Source organism: Nymphalis io, chromosome 25, assembly GCF_905147045.1.
Source record: "Nymphalis io chromosome 25, ilAglIoxx1.1, whole genome shotgun sequence".
NCBI lineage: Eukaryota > Metazoa > Arthropoda > Insecta > Lepidoptera > Nymphalidae > Nymphalis > Nymphalis io.
In genome coordinates, this window is record NC_065912.1 from 5,792,890 (window position 1) to 5,806,411 (window position 13,522).

Genomic DNA, 13,522 nt, shown 5'->3' on the forward strand with positions numbered 1-13,522 from the left:
CGATAATTTGCCGGGTCAGACCGATCCCCTTTTTTGGGAACCGCTTGCACATTAGCTCTTCTCCAAACCTCCGGCACACATCCCGAAGAGAAAGAAAGTTGGAACAGGCGCGTTAACACAGGAGACAGCTCCGCCGCGTTCTTCAGCACTATGGCTGGTATTCCATCGGGACCGCTAGCTTTCCGTATATCAAGTGATTGCAGCTCCGTACGCACATCACGTTGCCTGATTTTGATGTCAAGCATCGTGTGGCCACATGAAGGTATTGTTGGTGGCAGCGCACTACAATCATCGATCACAGAGTTGTCGGCAAAGAGTTTAGCCAGGAGATCAGCTTGCTCTTGCGGACTGTGAGCTAGCGATCCGTCCGGATTTCTGAGCGGTGGCAGCGAAGGTTGCAGAAATTGTTTTGCACAGACTTGGTCAGACGCCAGAAGCTACGGGAGCCCCTAGGATGCGAAATAAGGTCATGACCAATCTGTACAATGCGCTGTGCATCCGCTCTCGTGTATGCCTTCCTACAGGACTTGGAATTTTGAATGTAGTTTGCTTTCAGTGAGTCAATGTTAGATGCCCCGCTAACGCAGCCGTTGATCCAAGCGCGATATGCCGCTTGCTTAGATGATACAGCGTCGGCACATTCACGAGTGAACCAAAGGTTACGCGTACCCCTACTGATGAGATCTGAGCTAGGAATGTAGTATTCCATTCTTAACATGATCTCATCAGCAACAGCAGCGGCACTAGCTGTCGGGTCATTCCCACTGAAGCGACGTTCCTTCCAAGGGACTGACGCATAGTAATCGCGCATACCGTCCCAATCTGCCGACTTATAGTGCCATACGCGACGTGTGTGTGTGTTGCCAGTGATGACTTATGGATTAGAGACGTGGTCGCTCACAATGGGCCTCATAAGAAGGCTCAAGGTCACTCAAAGGGCAATGAAGAGGGCTATGCTCGGAGTTTCTCTGCGAGATCGAATCGGAAATGATGAAATCCGCAGGCGAACCAAAGTAACCGACATAGCCCGAAGAATTGCTAAATTGATGTGGCAGTGGGTGGAGCAGATTGCTTGCAGAACCAACGGCCACTGGGGCAGAAAGGTTCTTGAGTGGCGACCACGAACTGGAAGAAGCAGCGTGGGCAGGCCCCCTACAAGGTGGACCGACAACTTAGAACGAGTCGCGGGAAGCCGTTGGATGCGGGCAGTGCAAGACCGGCCAACGTGGAAATCCTTGGGGGAGGCCTTTGTCCAGCAGTGGACGTCTTTCGGCTGATATGATGATGAGGATGTAATGTTAATGTATGGAAAGGGATAGGCGACAATTTGGTATGCATATATTATTATAAGTATTCAACTAAACAGCATATTTTCTTTTAAATAAAACATATTATATTGTTTTTATAATTTTAATCTATCTTCAATAGAAATAAAATGTCCCGATACTGGTTTGAGCAAGACGTCTAGTTTTAAGACGACATTTTTATTATTTGCGTGTAGTTTGTACCGGCGGAGCAGATGACTTAGTAGGGTCTTCATTGACATCATGGCATAAGCTTTACCTAAAAAAGATCATTTTTATAGTAACTAATAAATATCACATTATAATACAAAGCTGAAACAATCCGACCTATTATAAATATAAATAAATCGAGAAACATGTCGAGAGATATACCAAGAACATAATGCCACAAATAAGCCAACAAAATTACTACTAATAACTAAAACAAAAATTAATTACTATAAATGTTAATACTTTTGCCTATTTTTAACAAAAAAAATATATGTCTGTAATTACACTGGCTCACTCACCCTTAAAACCAGAACACATCAATACTTAGTAGTGCTGTTTAGCGATGAAATAAGATCTGAGTGGGTGGTACCTACCCTGATGGGCTTACACAAAGCTTTACCACAAAGTAAATATATACCACAAAGAGCTTATCAATAAGAGGTAGAATGATTTATTTACTATACGAATATAAAACATATGGAATTCAAATAAAAACATACCTATGCAATTCCTTTTTCCAATACTAAAGCCAGTAAATGCACTGGTATTGTTAGGCATTTTCGCTGGATCCAGCCATCTCTCTGGTACAAATTCTTCAACATCAGGACCCCAGATCGGGTTCCGATGGACACCATATAATAGCATAAGACAATTGTGCCCAGGTTTAAGAGTGCAATTCTCTACAAAAAGGTAAAATTAATTTTATTTACCATCCTACCAACCCGCACTGGATGGGCTTTGTAGAGTAAACTACATAGCCTCTCCTCTAACTAAACAGTAACATACTTACTTGTATTTGTAAATAAATATTTATTATTAATTTAAGCTGTTAGTACTAATTTGTCTATGGTCTCGTCACAAGGCTATATACAGGTAGGGTCTGTGACATAAATCTGTGACAATTACACGTAAATAGTGGATGTTTAAATAAATGAGATAATACATAGTGACAATAATACAGAAGAATTTGGCAAAAAAGTGGAAAATAAGAAGTAAAATCAGACACCGATGTCGTCAGATGTCATCAGTGACCGTCAGAGAGCTAATTCTACTAATAAGTTGTCACTTTATCGCAATCGAATTGGAGACGTTTATCCGCTATCCTAATCTTTAATTTAATTATTGTCTATTGACATAAATGTTTACAATTAAGTTTAGATTAGACATAACGGTATATGGTAACATCATATCGGTTTGGTTTCGATACGAATAGATGTAGAATAGTCAAAGTTCGATTGGAAATGAATCGGGAACGTATCTTAATCATTACAAATTAATAGAATTCCCAATTCAGTTACGATGCCCGTCCGCTGTCGCTTGTCACTCTTTCGTAAATTAACGCTTCTACTCTCGCTAAATCATGTCATGCTAACTTAATTCTTATAACAATGTCCCAGGATATTATAATCATTAAATATATCAATGGCTGTTTAATGTGGACTCGTTTTTAATTTAACCCACTTTTATTTTTGTCTATGGCATGTCATTTGAAGAACTTACTATTTATCTGTGTCCAAGCACAGTCATTAAGACAGCAAGCAGTAGTTCATTATACTCACTCAACTTAACTTCCCGATCTACATATCTACCAACGAAAGGCGCCATTACGTAATATCTCATGGTCTCTTTAAGAACCGCCTCTAAATACACAAGACGAGACAAATCTTGTTTTTCAACTTCTCTATCTTCTAACACTGCTCGTAATCTGAAAATATTATATATAGTATTATTTATTACTATTCTGGTATAATCTTTTATTCTATATACCTTACATACTTGTGTTAAAGTACATAATTATAAATTTATTGTAAATGTATAAATTACAACATTTATCTTTAATAGTAGATGGTGTATTGTTATTGTATTTTATAAAAGGATAATAGTTTTGTTTATTTATGTTTTCTTTTTAAAAATACATACGGTCGTCTGTTTCTAAGGTAGGCAATCTGACGTGATAGGTAACAGACGCCTGATATACATATTTACACATAAATATACTTCAATAAATGTATACTTTATACTAAATATATACATATAATACTTACTCTTTGTAAATTCGTTCTTGAACATCAGGATACGATCCGATCAAAAGTAAAGCAAAAACAATAACGTTAGCCGATGTGTCGTGACCTGCCATCATGATAGTATTCATTTCATCCCTTATCTCTTGATCTGTTAACGTTCCCTCATCAAGGTCCAACATCAGGTCAATAAATACTTTTACTTTAGGATCTATTAAATATGAACAATGAATTAAAAAATATACCGTAAAAATCCTAGGGCAAAAAAATGCATAGACATGATTTGTGCAAAATGTTTAAATAATGTAATAATAATAATAATATCCTCCAGACCGATTTCGGCCACGGCGACTAATCTCAGGAGAGATTAGTCAACTGCGCAGGAGATATTATAATGCAAAAGTGTGTGCGCTAACACAGGTGCACTCCCTATTCCCTAACTCTCATAATCCGAGGGGACGGTAATCCGACACGACCGGGCGCAGGACCACATTTCTGAGGCACGGGAGTGTCCACACTTCCAACTTCCAGACTCCGTGCTGCTACTGAGAATTTATCTGACAGAAAAACGCTATAACTTTTTATTGGCCCGACCTGGCAATTGAATCTAGGACCTCCGTGTCTGCGGTCTTACATCAAGCCACTAGACCAACGAGGCAGTCAAATAATATACAATGTAGATGTAACATCAAAAGAGCGTGAGGTAAGGTTATTTACTTTTACTCACCAGTCAAATGCTCCAAGCCATACCATAGACAAAACAAACTGTAAACCAATATTGACTAAAAAACACTTTGTCGAATCCGTGTTAATCTTTTTAAAACTAGTTATTTACTTTTATAAAATCTTTACTGAGCAACAATACTAAAGATACTAATATAATTTTTATATTATATAATTTTGAATAATTATTATTTGTGTCAAAAATCATAGCTTTACTTACTTGCATCTTTGTATGTGTTAGTAGCTTTACTTAGTTTCCGTTGAGCCCTCTTTTTACGTAAGACCTTGAAATTTAGCACATTTTATATAAACTAGTTAAAATAACACAAGATAAAATTGAATTATTTTACACTACATCAATAAACTCACCAAATCAGATGTATCGTGTAGAAATTTCATACAAGCGTCTTGTTTTTTCTTGAGACTACTAAAGTTGTATAAAAAGTTTGAGTGCAGCCAAACAGTCTGGAATCTGACGATATTGTTATTGAGATACGACTCAAATGCTTTCACGTAATTTAATGCTTCTTCTTCAGTTATACAATCATCTAATGCAGTTACTGAAAAAGTCAGGTTATTAATCGACAATAATATTAACGGAAGTTTTATTTGTGTATCTATTTTCACATACACTTTTTTACATATACTTTATTCAAGTTTTTTTTATGATATAGGTAGGCGGACGAGCATATAGACCACCTGATGGTAAATGGTCACCAACGCCCATAGACATTTGCATTGTAAGAAATGTTAATCATCGCTTACATCGCCAATGCGCCACCAACCTTGGGAACTAAGACATTATGTCCCTTGTGCCTGTAACTACACTATCTCACTCACCTTCCAAACCGGAACACAACAATACCAAGTACTGCTGTTTTGCGGTAGAATGTCTGATGAGTGGGTTGTACCTACCCAGACCAGCTTGCACAAAGGCCCTACCACCAGTGAAATTCGTCGTTATTTACAAAATTTAATTCAATTTAAATTTAACACCAGTTCGGAATATAGATTCTACTGTATAATATATGATATACTGTATAATACAATTAAATAAATTAAAGGCCCAAAGGATATACGGTCCCATGATCGGCATTGACGGTAGAAGGATTTATACTTCTTACATGCCAGTGTCTATAGGCTATTCCAACCACAACGTATAAAGACAATTAAACAACATTCAACATTGAATTGACGCGGTATCATTAGTCGAGATCTTTTATTATCTATGATTTTCATTATTCATGGGTTTTTGAAAAAAATACGTTTTGAATATCGATAAATTTGTTAATAGAAACTGAAGTTAAAATTAAATTAGAAAAAGGTAATTAAGTGGTATGATGGATTTAAAATAGCAATAAATTGAACTTACAGCAAATAGTTTCCATAAGATTCTGTCTAACGTAATGCGAATGATCAAAAGGGCCTTTTCCGTCAACCGTTTTCAATTGCTGAACCAAACGTCTGCCTTGAGTATTAAATATGTCCATGAATCCATCAAGTATTTGCTGATTAAAAGCTGGATTTATTAGCTTACGGTGCCGCTTCCACGTTGATACTAAAATATAAAATAGGTGTTTTAAGCCCGATATTATAGATATTCACGAAACGATTGGTTATGCAAACGAATAGTAGATGTGTCAAATTGACACACTAGTACTATGTGTCATCATACATTTACCCTACTATCCGTTTATCGTTCGTAGCTTTCGGATCCATAAGTAGTAACACAATGGTAGCTTCTGAATTACGCGTCGAGACAATTCCACTATATGTAATTAAAATGAGTCATTTCTTGAACGCAGTAACCAGCACCTGCTCTGGGGTATAGAGAGTGGAACGATCGCTCTGGGCGCCAGATAGTAAGAGGCCCGAAAGAGTCAAAACAATTTCCAAAGGTACATAAGCATTGTTTATATATTATTATTTATATAATATTAACTGAAATGCATTTATGTGAAGTGAAAGCGTCGACTGAAGGGCGCTGAAAGATCATCTCGCTCTAACTTCATCAAGAGCCAGGGCCGGCGCCAATAGTAACCGAACACAAGTCAAAGTTGTCTTGTATGAATGTAGTAACTGTTATTCTCTTACGAATGTTAAATTTCTATTATTAAAGTTATATCTGTGATCATCGCTGTCGTCGCATCGCTGAAACAGGCGGCGCGATGGACGTTGTCGGTTCACCACCGTACCATGGTTAAGGGTGTACATTAGCACATAATGATAGAGTGTATGTTCCTTAAGATACCTTGCGAAAATAGCAATCCATCGCCGAGAAGTTCTTTTGTGAAATCGTGGCTAAATTTATCTTTTTCGAAGCATGTGTTTGACAATTTGTAGATGTCGTCTGGATCAGTTAAAACTGCAAGTAAATAATCGGTATATATGTTAGTACCTGACTAATGAAGTTATGAAATCTGATGCCTAAACTATAATCTAATTTCCTGTGTAAGTATAATATGAAATGTTAAAAATAAAGGAATTAATAATTTTGTACTATTTAAAATAAAATTTAATTAAAAACAGTTACTACGCAAATTAATTTAATCACAAAAAATACAAATGCATGTTATGTTACTATTTACTATGCGTCATAGTTGGAAGTGTTGCTCGTACAGTCGTTGGTCCTGCCCCTGAACTCTTTCCGGTCGTGTCGGATTGCCATCCCATCGCATTATAAGAGTTAGGGAATAGAGAGTGCACCTGTGTTTGTGCACACACTTGTGCACTATAATATATCCTGCGCAGTTGGTTAATCTCTCTTGAGATTGGCCGCCGTAGCCAAAATCGGTCTGGAGGATACTATTATTATATCGAATCACAAAATATATAAATCCACATGTAATATCATATTAGAGACACACATCTCATCTGGCGCATTAACTGTTCGCCACAATCGTAAGTCCTCATCCATGCTTTTTGATTTTCCTTAAAATATTTAATTAGATAAAAACTATGACTACATTCTTACTGTAAAATTTATAGGGTCCAGTGTAAAAAAAGGATACATGGCCCAAGCTCATACATTTGTAACTCATTTCCTTAATTTGCTTCCAGAAATCTAAAAATAATAAACAATACAATACAAATACAATACATTGTAATAAAAACAAAACAATTTAACTAATATATCATAATATCATCAGTCTTACTCTCTGTGCTTCCCATTAAAAGATGGGAGTGTCCAATAAATGGCAATGCCCCTGGCAGCATCGGAGGCTCATCTGGCATCCGTCTCGTGTACCACATCCAATATGTGATACATAACACCAGTAAAATTAATAACCACAGCATGACGAAAGCTGTAATAATAATTCAATCTTTAATATGATGGAAGGGGTCCGTCCGGTATGTGTATGTGTGTGTCTCGGATGCCCATCAATTTCTACCGTCCAACTCTGAAACATGTATAGTAATTGTAGTTGAACCTAATCAACAAAGATGGTCAATTTATAACGATATAGATATATAAAAATTGATGGTGAAATTCATATAATAACCATCGCCGTGAATGATGCAGTGCATCAACTTTATTGTATTGTATTGGTGGTGTAGAACTAAAAAAGGCGTATGTCGCCACTACACGAACAGTTACGTATAAAACTGGCGTGCGAGAGCTCAGTGGAACGTGTTTGTCTCAACAGGGAACGCGTTAGTTGGAAAAAAGTACAGTATGTACGATTGTGGCGGGTTTAAGCGTAAACGTTGGAGTCTCGATCGAAAAATAACTGTTTATTTGGTATAATTGTGGCTGGAATGTCAGCAGAGAGACCAGCTCATTAATATCCACCTCGAGGGTCCATCATCAAGCATCACCCAACAGTACGTACATGTTTTGTTACATGGCAACAGCATGCTCATTATTGCCATTGCCGCCGGTATTTGGCTATAGCCAGGTTTTTTTTTATAGAATATGAAGGCGGACGAGCATATGAGCCATCTGATGGTAAGTGGTCACCAACGCCCATAGACATTGGCATTGTAAGAAATGTTTACCATCGCTTACATCAACAATGCGCCACCAACCTTGGGAACTAAGATTTTATGTCCCTTGTGCCTGTAATTACACTGGCTCACTCACTCTTCTAACCGGAACACAACAATATCAAGTATTGCTGTTTTGCGGTAGAATACCTGATGAGTGGGTGGTACCTACCCAGACGAGCTTGCACAAAGCTCTACCTAAAAATACAATGTTGCCAGGTATTTATAAACTTATTAACCGTTTTCAAAATAATATCAATTATATTACACTTAATTTTATATCTCTTAAAAATATATGTAAATCTTACCTTAGTTTAAAAAATATTATATGTATCAAATAAATCGCACTCCTGCAATGAATATGACAAACTAGCTGTCGTTTATGTATAAAAAACAGTATAATAGGTAATCCATTAATTGCAATATCATTTTTATAAATATTAATTATATTGTAATGAAGCATCAACTGCAATATATTATAATAGTATTTAAACATAACTATTTTCTTGCGAGTAAAATAATAATAATAATGTCCTCCAGACCGATTTCAGCCACGGCGGCCAATCTCAAGAGAGATTAGCCAACTGCGCAGGAGATATTATAGTGCACAAGTGTTTGCGCAAACACAGGTGCACTCTCTATTCCCTAACTCTCATAATCCGATGGGACGGCAATCCGACACGACCGGAAAGTGTTCAGAAGCGGGAACGGCTTTACGTGCTTTCCGAAGCACTGGACTTTACACACTCTCAATTTCCAGACTCTGGGCTGCTACTGAGAATTTTCTGACAGAAAAAAAACATTATTTTTTTATGGGCCTGATCTGGGAATTGAACCCAGAACCTCCGGGACTGCGGCCTTATATCAAGCCACTAGACCAACGAGGCAGTGAGTTAAGGTCCTACATAAACGTCTATATCGTATTACATTTAATTCTATTGGCTTACGCGGTTTACCTCACAATATTGATTAGTTTGATTAGAAATGGTTAATATTTCTTACATCGGGTGGGAAAATGGGCCACATGATGGTAACCTTAGGAACTAAGATTTTATATCCCGTGTGCCTGTAGTTACACTGGCTCACTTACCCTTCAAACGTGACCGCAACAAAATTAAGTATTACTGTTTAGCGGTAGAATATCTGATTAGTTAGTTGATACCTAAGGTAGGTATCAACATAATACACATAGCTCTATCACATAGTAACTTACCATCAGGTGGCCCACCTGCCAGTCTGCCTACCTAAGTCCTGCATGCAGTGACCTATTTACAAACTTCTTGTTTTTTAAAGTATATTTCAAATCCGCAAAAAGGCAGGACGAGTAATTAGTTTATAAAAGAAATTTAATTATTTATTTGTTATAATATATTAATGTATTTATTAATTAACTAATTAATTTACGTAATTATTGAAACATGTCACCTCTATGTCATGGCGACAGATGATTATTAATCAAGTGAATGTTGATTTTATGTTAATTATGCTATTAACTAAAACAAACTGAACTCGCTGCTTTGTTTGGACTTCATTTCATGACAAATATCTTCCTTCTACAATTATATTTATGATGATTAGCAGGTGGACAACTTATTTATTTATTCAGAACATTAAACAAATGTAACAATACTTAACTATATTGATATTATAAATGCGAAAGTAACTTTATCTATATATAACTGTCTTTTAAGTTTTTAAAGTTAAACCACAGAACCGGTGTTGATAAGATTTGGTATAAGGCAAGATTCAACCCCAAGAACGATCATAGGCTATTTTTTACTTAATAGCCAGCCCTCCCTGAGCGAAAACGCTGGCAAAAACTGGTAATATATAAATCATATAAAATAATATTAAATTAAATAAAGTTAATTGGACTAATATACATTATCATCTATAAATACGGTTGCTTTTGTTATTATTATTGTTGCGATCGTTCCATTGTTATTAATTTATATGTATGTATTATTTGTTTGTGTTTGTTAACCAACTTGTGTGGGCTAGATTGTGTAATAAGCACAATAGTGGTTGTACTCCACAGTATAAGCCCTGATATATATATATATATATATATATATATATATATATACGTATTATATAATAGTATTATATAATAGTATAATAGCTATGCGCGCGGTTATAAGACATTTTTAGTTTTATTTTAGTGTGATATTAGTATTTATTGGTTTTTGCCGCACCCGGATCTAGATAGGGCAACATACAATTGACCATGAGAAAAACAGCATTCCCTTAAATCTAACTACCTAACCTATAAACTTTAATTTACAAAGTTATTTACAAAGCGTAAACAAATACTTAAGTATAAGTATTTTCAAACAACCCACCTAGTCAAAACTATAAAAAGTATACTATTTTTCATTGACACTCCGCTCCTATTGATCGTAGCGTGATGTTATATAGCTGTCCTCGTATTCAACACTAATATAATTTTTCAATCTTCAGCTTTATATTATTCCCATAGATAAATAGATAAGTAAATGTGATTGATCACATACATCTGAGCTCAACTTACATTAAAATACTTAATTTGAATTACTAAATCTCTGTAACTGTACATTTTTTAACTTTGTTTTGTTTCTATAAAGTTTCAATCATCATCATTTTACAGATTATCATCTATAGGTTCATAGGTATCACTTATAGTTTCAGCTAATTCAACTGAACTGTTATTTTATAGCATTTTTATCCGTGCAGTGACGAAGAAAGAATACATTTCACTGCCCCTCTCTTTCCCATGGGTGTCGTAAGAGGCGACTAAGGGATATCTGAGCGACCATCTGCTCATCTGGTGGTAGGATGCTAACATCCGCCTGGCTTGTTACCACCGTACGCATGGTGAAAAACTCGTGAAGTGGTTTGCAGCCGCGTTTCGAGGTCAGCCAGCGTACAGCCAGTGCCCGAACGAGTATTGCCGCGATGGGTGTTGGTCCAGTGGAGACGGCTGTTGAACCAATGCCGGGGGAAACTGTATTGACCTGCCGGACAGGGAGACCTGAAGAAACGGCTGTTCCGCTGGCCGCCCGTGGCATAGTACAGGGGCCCGAGCGTGCCTAACCAGCTCGCGAGGCTGCCCCTCCAGGCCACGCATAATCTCGGGGTGGACCGTCGTGCCGGTTGGTGACCGGAAGGTGGGGTCCCGGCGGCCACTTCCGGGGGGGTTCGGGGGCCCTTCCGTCCGGCGGATCAGTATATTTTCCCTTCTGGCAACCATTTGGAGAAACGCGCCTCCATACTTTGCCCACCCCTATCGTGGCAATACGTCGCTCGCTTCACGTCTCTTTTCCTTATATTTCGAAATGGTAGCGCAACTAAGAAATAACGGTCGTTCAGCGGTGCACACCCCCACCATACCCACGCTGTTTGAGGTCGAGTTCTCTAACATCCGAGGACTCCACGCTAACCTCAACGCTGTCCACCACCATCTCGAAACAGCACGGCCAGCAATGTTGTTTCTCACGGAGACGCAAATACTCCGCCCTGCCGACACCAGCTACCTTAACTATCCCGGCTACATGCTTGAAGAATCTTTCAAAGCGAAAGCCGGAGTATGCTTGTTCATCAGGGCGGATGTTTGTTGTCACCGATTGCGCTGCTTGGAGGACCCCTCCTTCTCCATTTTGGTGGTACGTGTGGACCTGGTTCGTCAGAGTCGAGTCTACGTGTGCCTCTACAGATCCCACAATGGTGACTTGGAGACAAGCCGATTATTCGACCATCTTAGTCGGGTGGCAGATGCTGCGCAAGAGCAGTTTCCTAACGCGGAATTAGTGTTTTTGGGGGATTTTAATACTCACCATGAATCATGGTTGAAATCCCTCAAAACTGACCATGCTGGAAGAACTGCTCATGCTTTTGCTCTCACACACGACTTGACCCAACTGGTTGATCAGCCCACCAGGATCCCAGACATTGATGGGCAAGCCCCTTCTCTACTGGATCTTCTGCTGACTTCTCACCTGGTGGAATATCAGGTTGTGGTTCAAGCTCCACTTGGTTCTTCGGATCACGGCCTTATATCTACCAAAGTGCCACAGGCCAAGCTGCCGCCATCAGCGGTATGCAAACGTCGCGTTTGGCACTATAAGTCGGCAGATTGGGACGGTATGCGCGATTACTATGCGTCAGTTCCTTAGAAGGAACGTTGCTTCAGTGGGAATGACCCGACAGCTAGTGACGCTGCTGTTGCTGATGAGATCATGTTAGGAATGGAATACTACATTCCTAGCTCAGATCTCATCAGTAGGGGTACGCGTAACCGTTGGTTCACTCGTGAATGTGCCGACGCTGTATCGTCTTAGCAGGCGGCATATCGCACGTGGATTAACGGCTGCGTTAGCGGGGCGTCTAACATTGACTCACTGAAAGCAAACTACAATAAAAATTCCAAGTCCTGTAGGAAGGCATACACGAGAGCGGATGCACAGCGTATTGTACAGATTGGTCATGACCTTATTTCGCATCCTAGGGGCTCCCGTAGCTTCTGGCGTCTGACCAAGTCTGTGCAAAACAATTTCTGCCAACCTTCGCTGCCACCGCTCAGAAATCCGGACGGATCGCTAGCTCACAGTCCGCAGGAGAAAGCCGATCTCCTGGCTTAACTCTTTGCCGACAACTCCGTGATCGATGATTGTAGTGCGCTGCCACCAACAATACCTTCATGTGGCCACACGATGCCTGAAATCAAAATCAGGCAATGTGATGTGCGTGCGGAGCTGCAATCACTTGATATACGGAAAGCTAGCGGTCCCGATGCAATACCAGCCATAGTGCTGAAGAAGTGCGCGGCGGAGCTGTCTCCTGTGTTAACGCGCCTGTTCCAACTTTCTCTCTCTTCGGGATGTGTGCCGGAGGCTTGGAGAAGAGCTAATGTGCAAGTGGTTCCCAAAAAAGGGGATCGGTCTGACCCGGCAAATTATCGACCAATAGCTATCACCTCAGTACTCTGTAAGGTGATGGAACGGATTCTAAACAACCAACTGATCCACTACCTAGAAGATCACTGTCTGATTAATGATCGTCAGTACGGGTTTCGACCAAAACGGTCCACAGGTGATTTTCTAGCGTACGTAACACACCTCTGGGATGAAGCTATCGACAAGCATGGAGAATCGCTGGCTGTCAGCCTCGATATCTCCAAGGCTTTCGACAGGGTCTGGCACAGAAGTCTTCTCTCCAAGCTACCGGCATATAGTCTGCCTGCACAGCTATGCACCTGGATTGCCAGCTTCCTACACAAGCGTAGCCTTCATGTTTTAGTAG

The 13,522-nt window shown here is 39.1% G+C and overlaps 1 protein-coding gene across 2 annotated transcripts; it reads right to left on the reverse strand.

Moving 5' to 3' along the window:
* Positions 1-1,380: 1,380 nt before the first annotated feature.
* On the reverse strand, positions 1,381-8,633 carry LOC126778180 (cytochrome P450 4g15-like). Of its 2 annotated transcripts, none has more exons than XM_050501634.1 (11): positions 8,554-8,633; positions 7,414-7,563; positions 7,233-7,322; positions 6,510-6,623; positions 5,631-5,816; positions 4,628-4,818; positions 4,479-4,542; positions 3,560-3,746; positions 3,074-3,219; positions 2,015-2,194; positions 1,381-1,563 (listed from the first exon to the last, which is right to left on the reverse strand). In XM_050501634.1, the coding sequence occupies exons 2-11, from the start codon at positions 7,553-7,555 to the stop codon at positions 1,403-1,405; spliced, it is 1,461 nt and encodes a 486-aa protein (XP_050357591.1). In that variant the 5' UTR covers positions 7,556-7,563; positions 8,554-8,633; the 3' UTR covers positions 1,381-1,402. The 2 variants fall into 2 exon arrangements, with proteins under 2 accessions (XP_050357591.1, XP_050357590.1); XM_050501633.1 differs by having other exon boundaries at positions 7,414-7,659; positions 8,554-8,618.
* Between the last annotated feature and the right edge of the window lie 4,889 nt (positions 8,634-13,522).

Coding starts and splice junctions, on each gene's coding strand:
- LOC126778180 (XM_050501634.1), bottom strand. CDS start 7,555: ATGCTGTGGTTATTAATTTTACTGGTGTTATGTATCACATATTGGATG. Junction 5,817..6,509: donor TGGATTGCTATTTTCGCAAG/GTATCTTAAGGA, acceptor TTTATATTTTAG/TATCAACGTGGAAGCGGCAC. Junction 1,564..2,014: donor TGGAAAAAGGAATTGCATAG/GTATGTTTTTAT, acceptor GATCTTTTTTAG/GTAAAGCTTATGCCATGATG.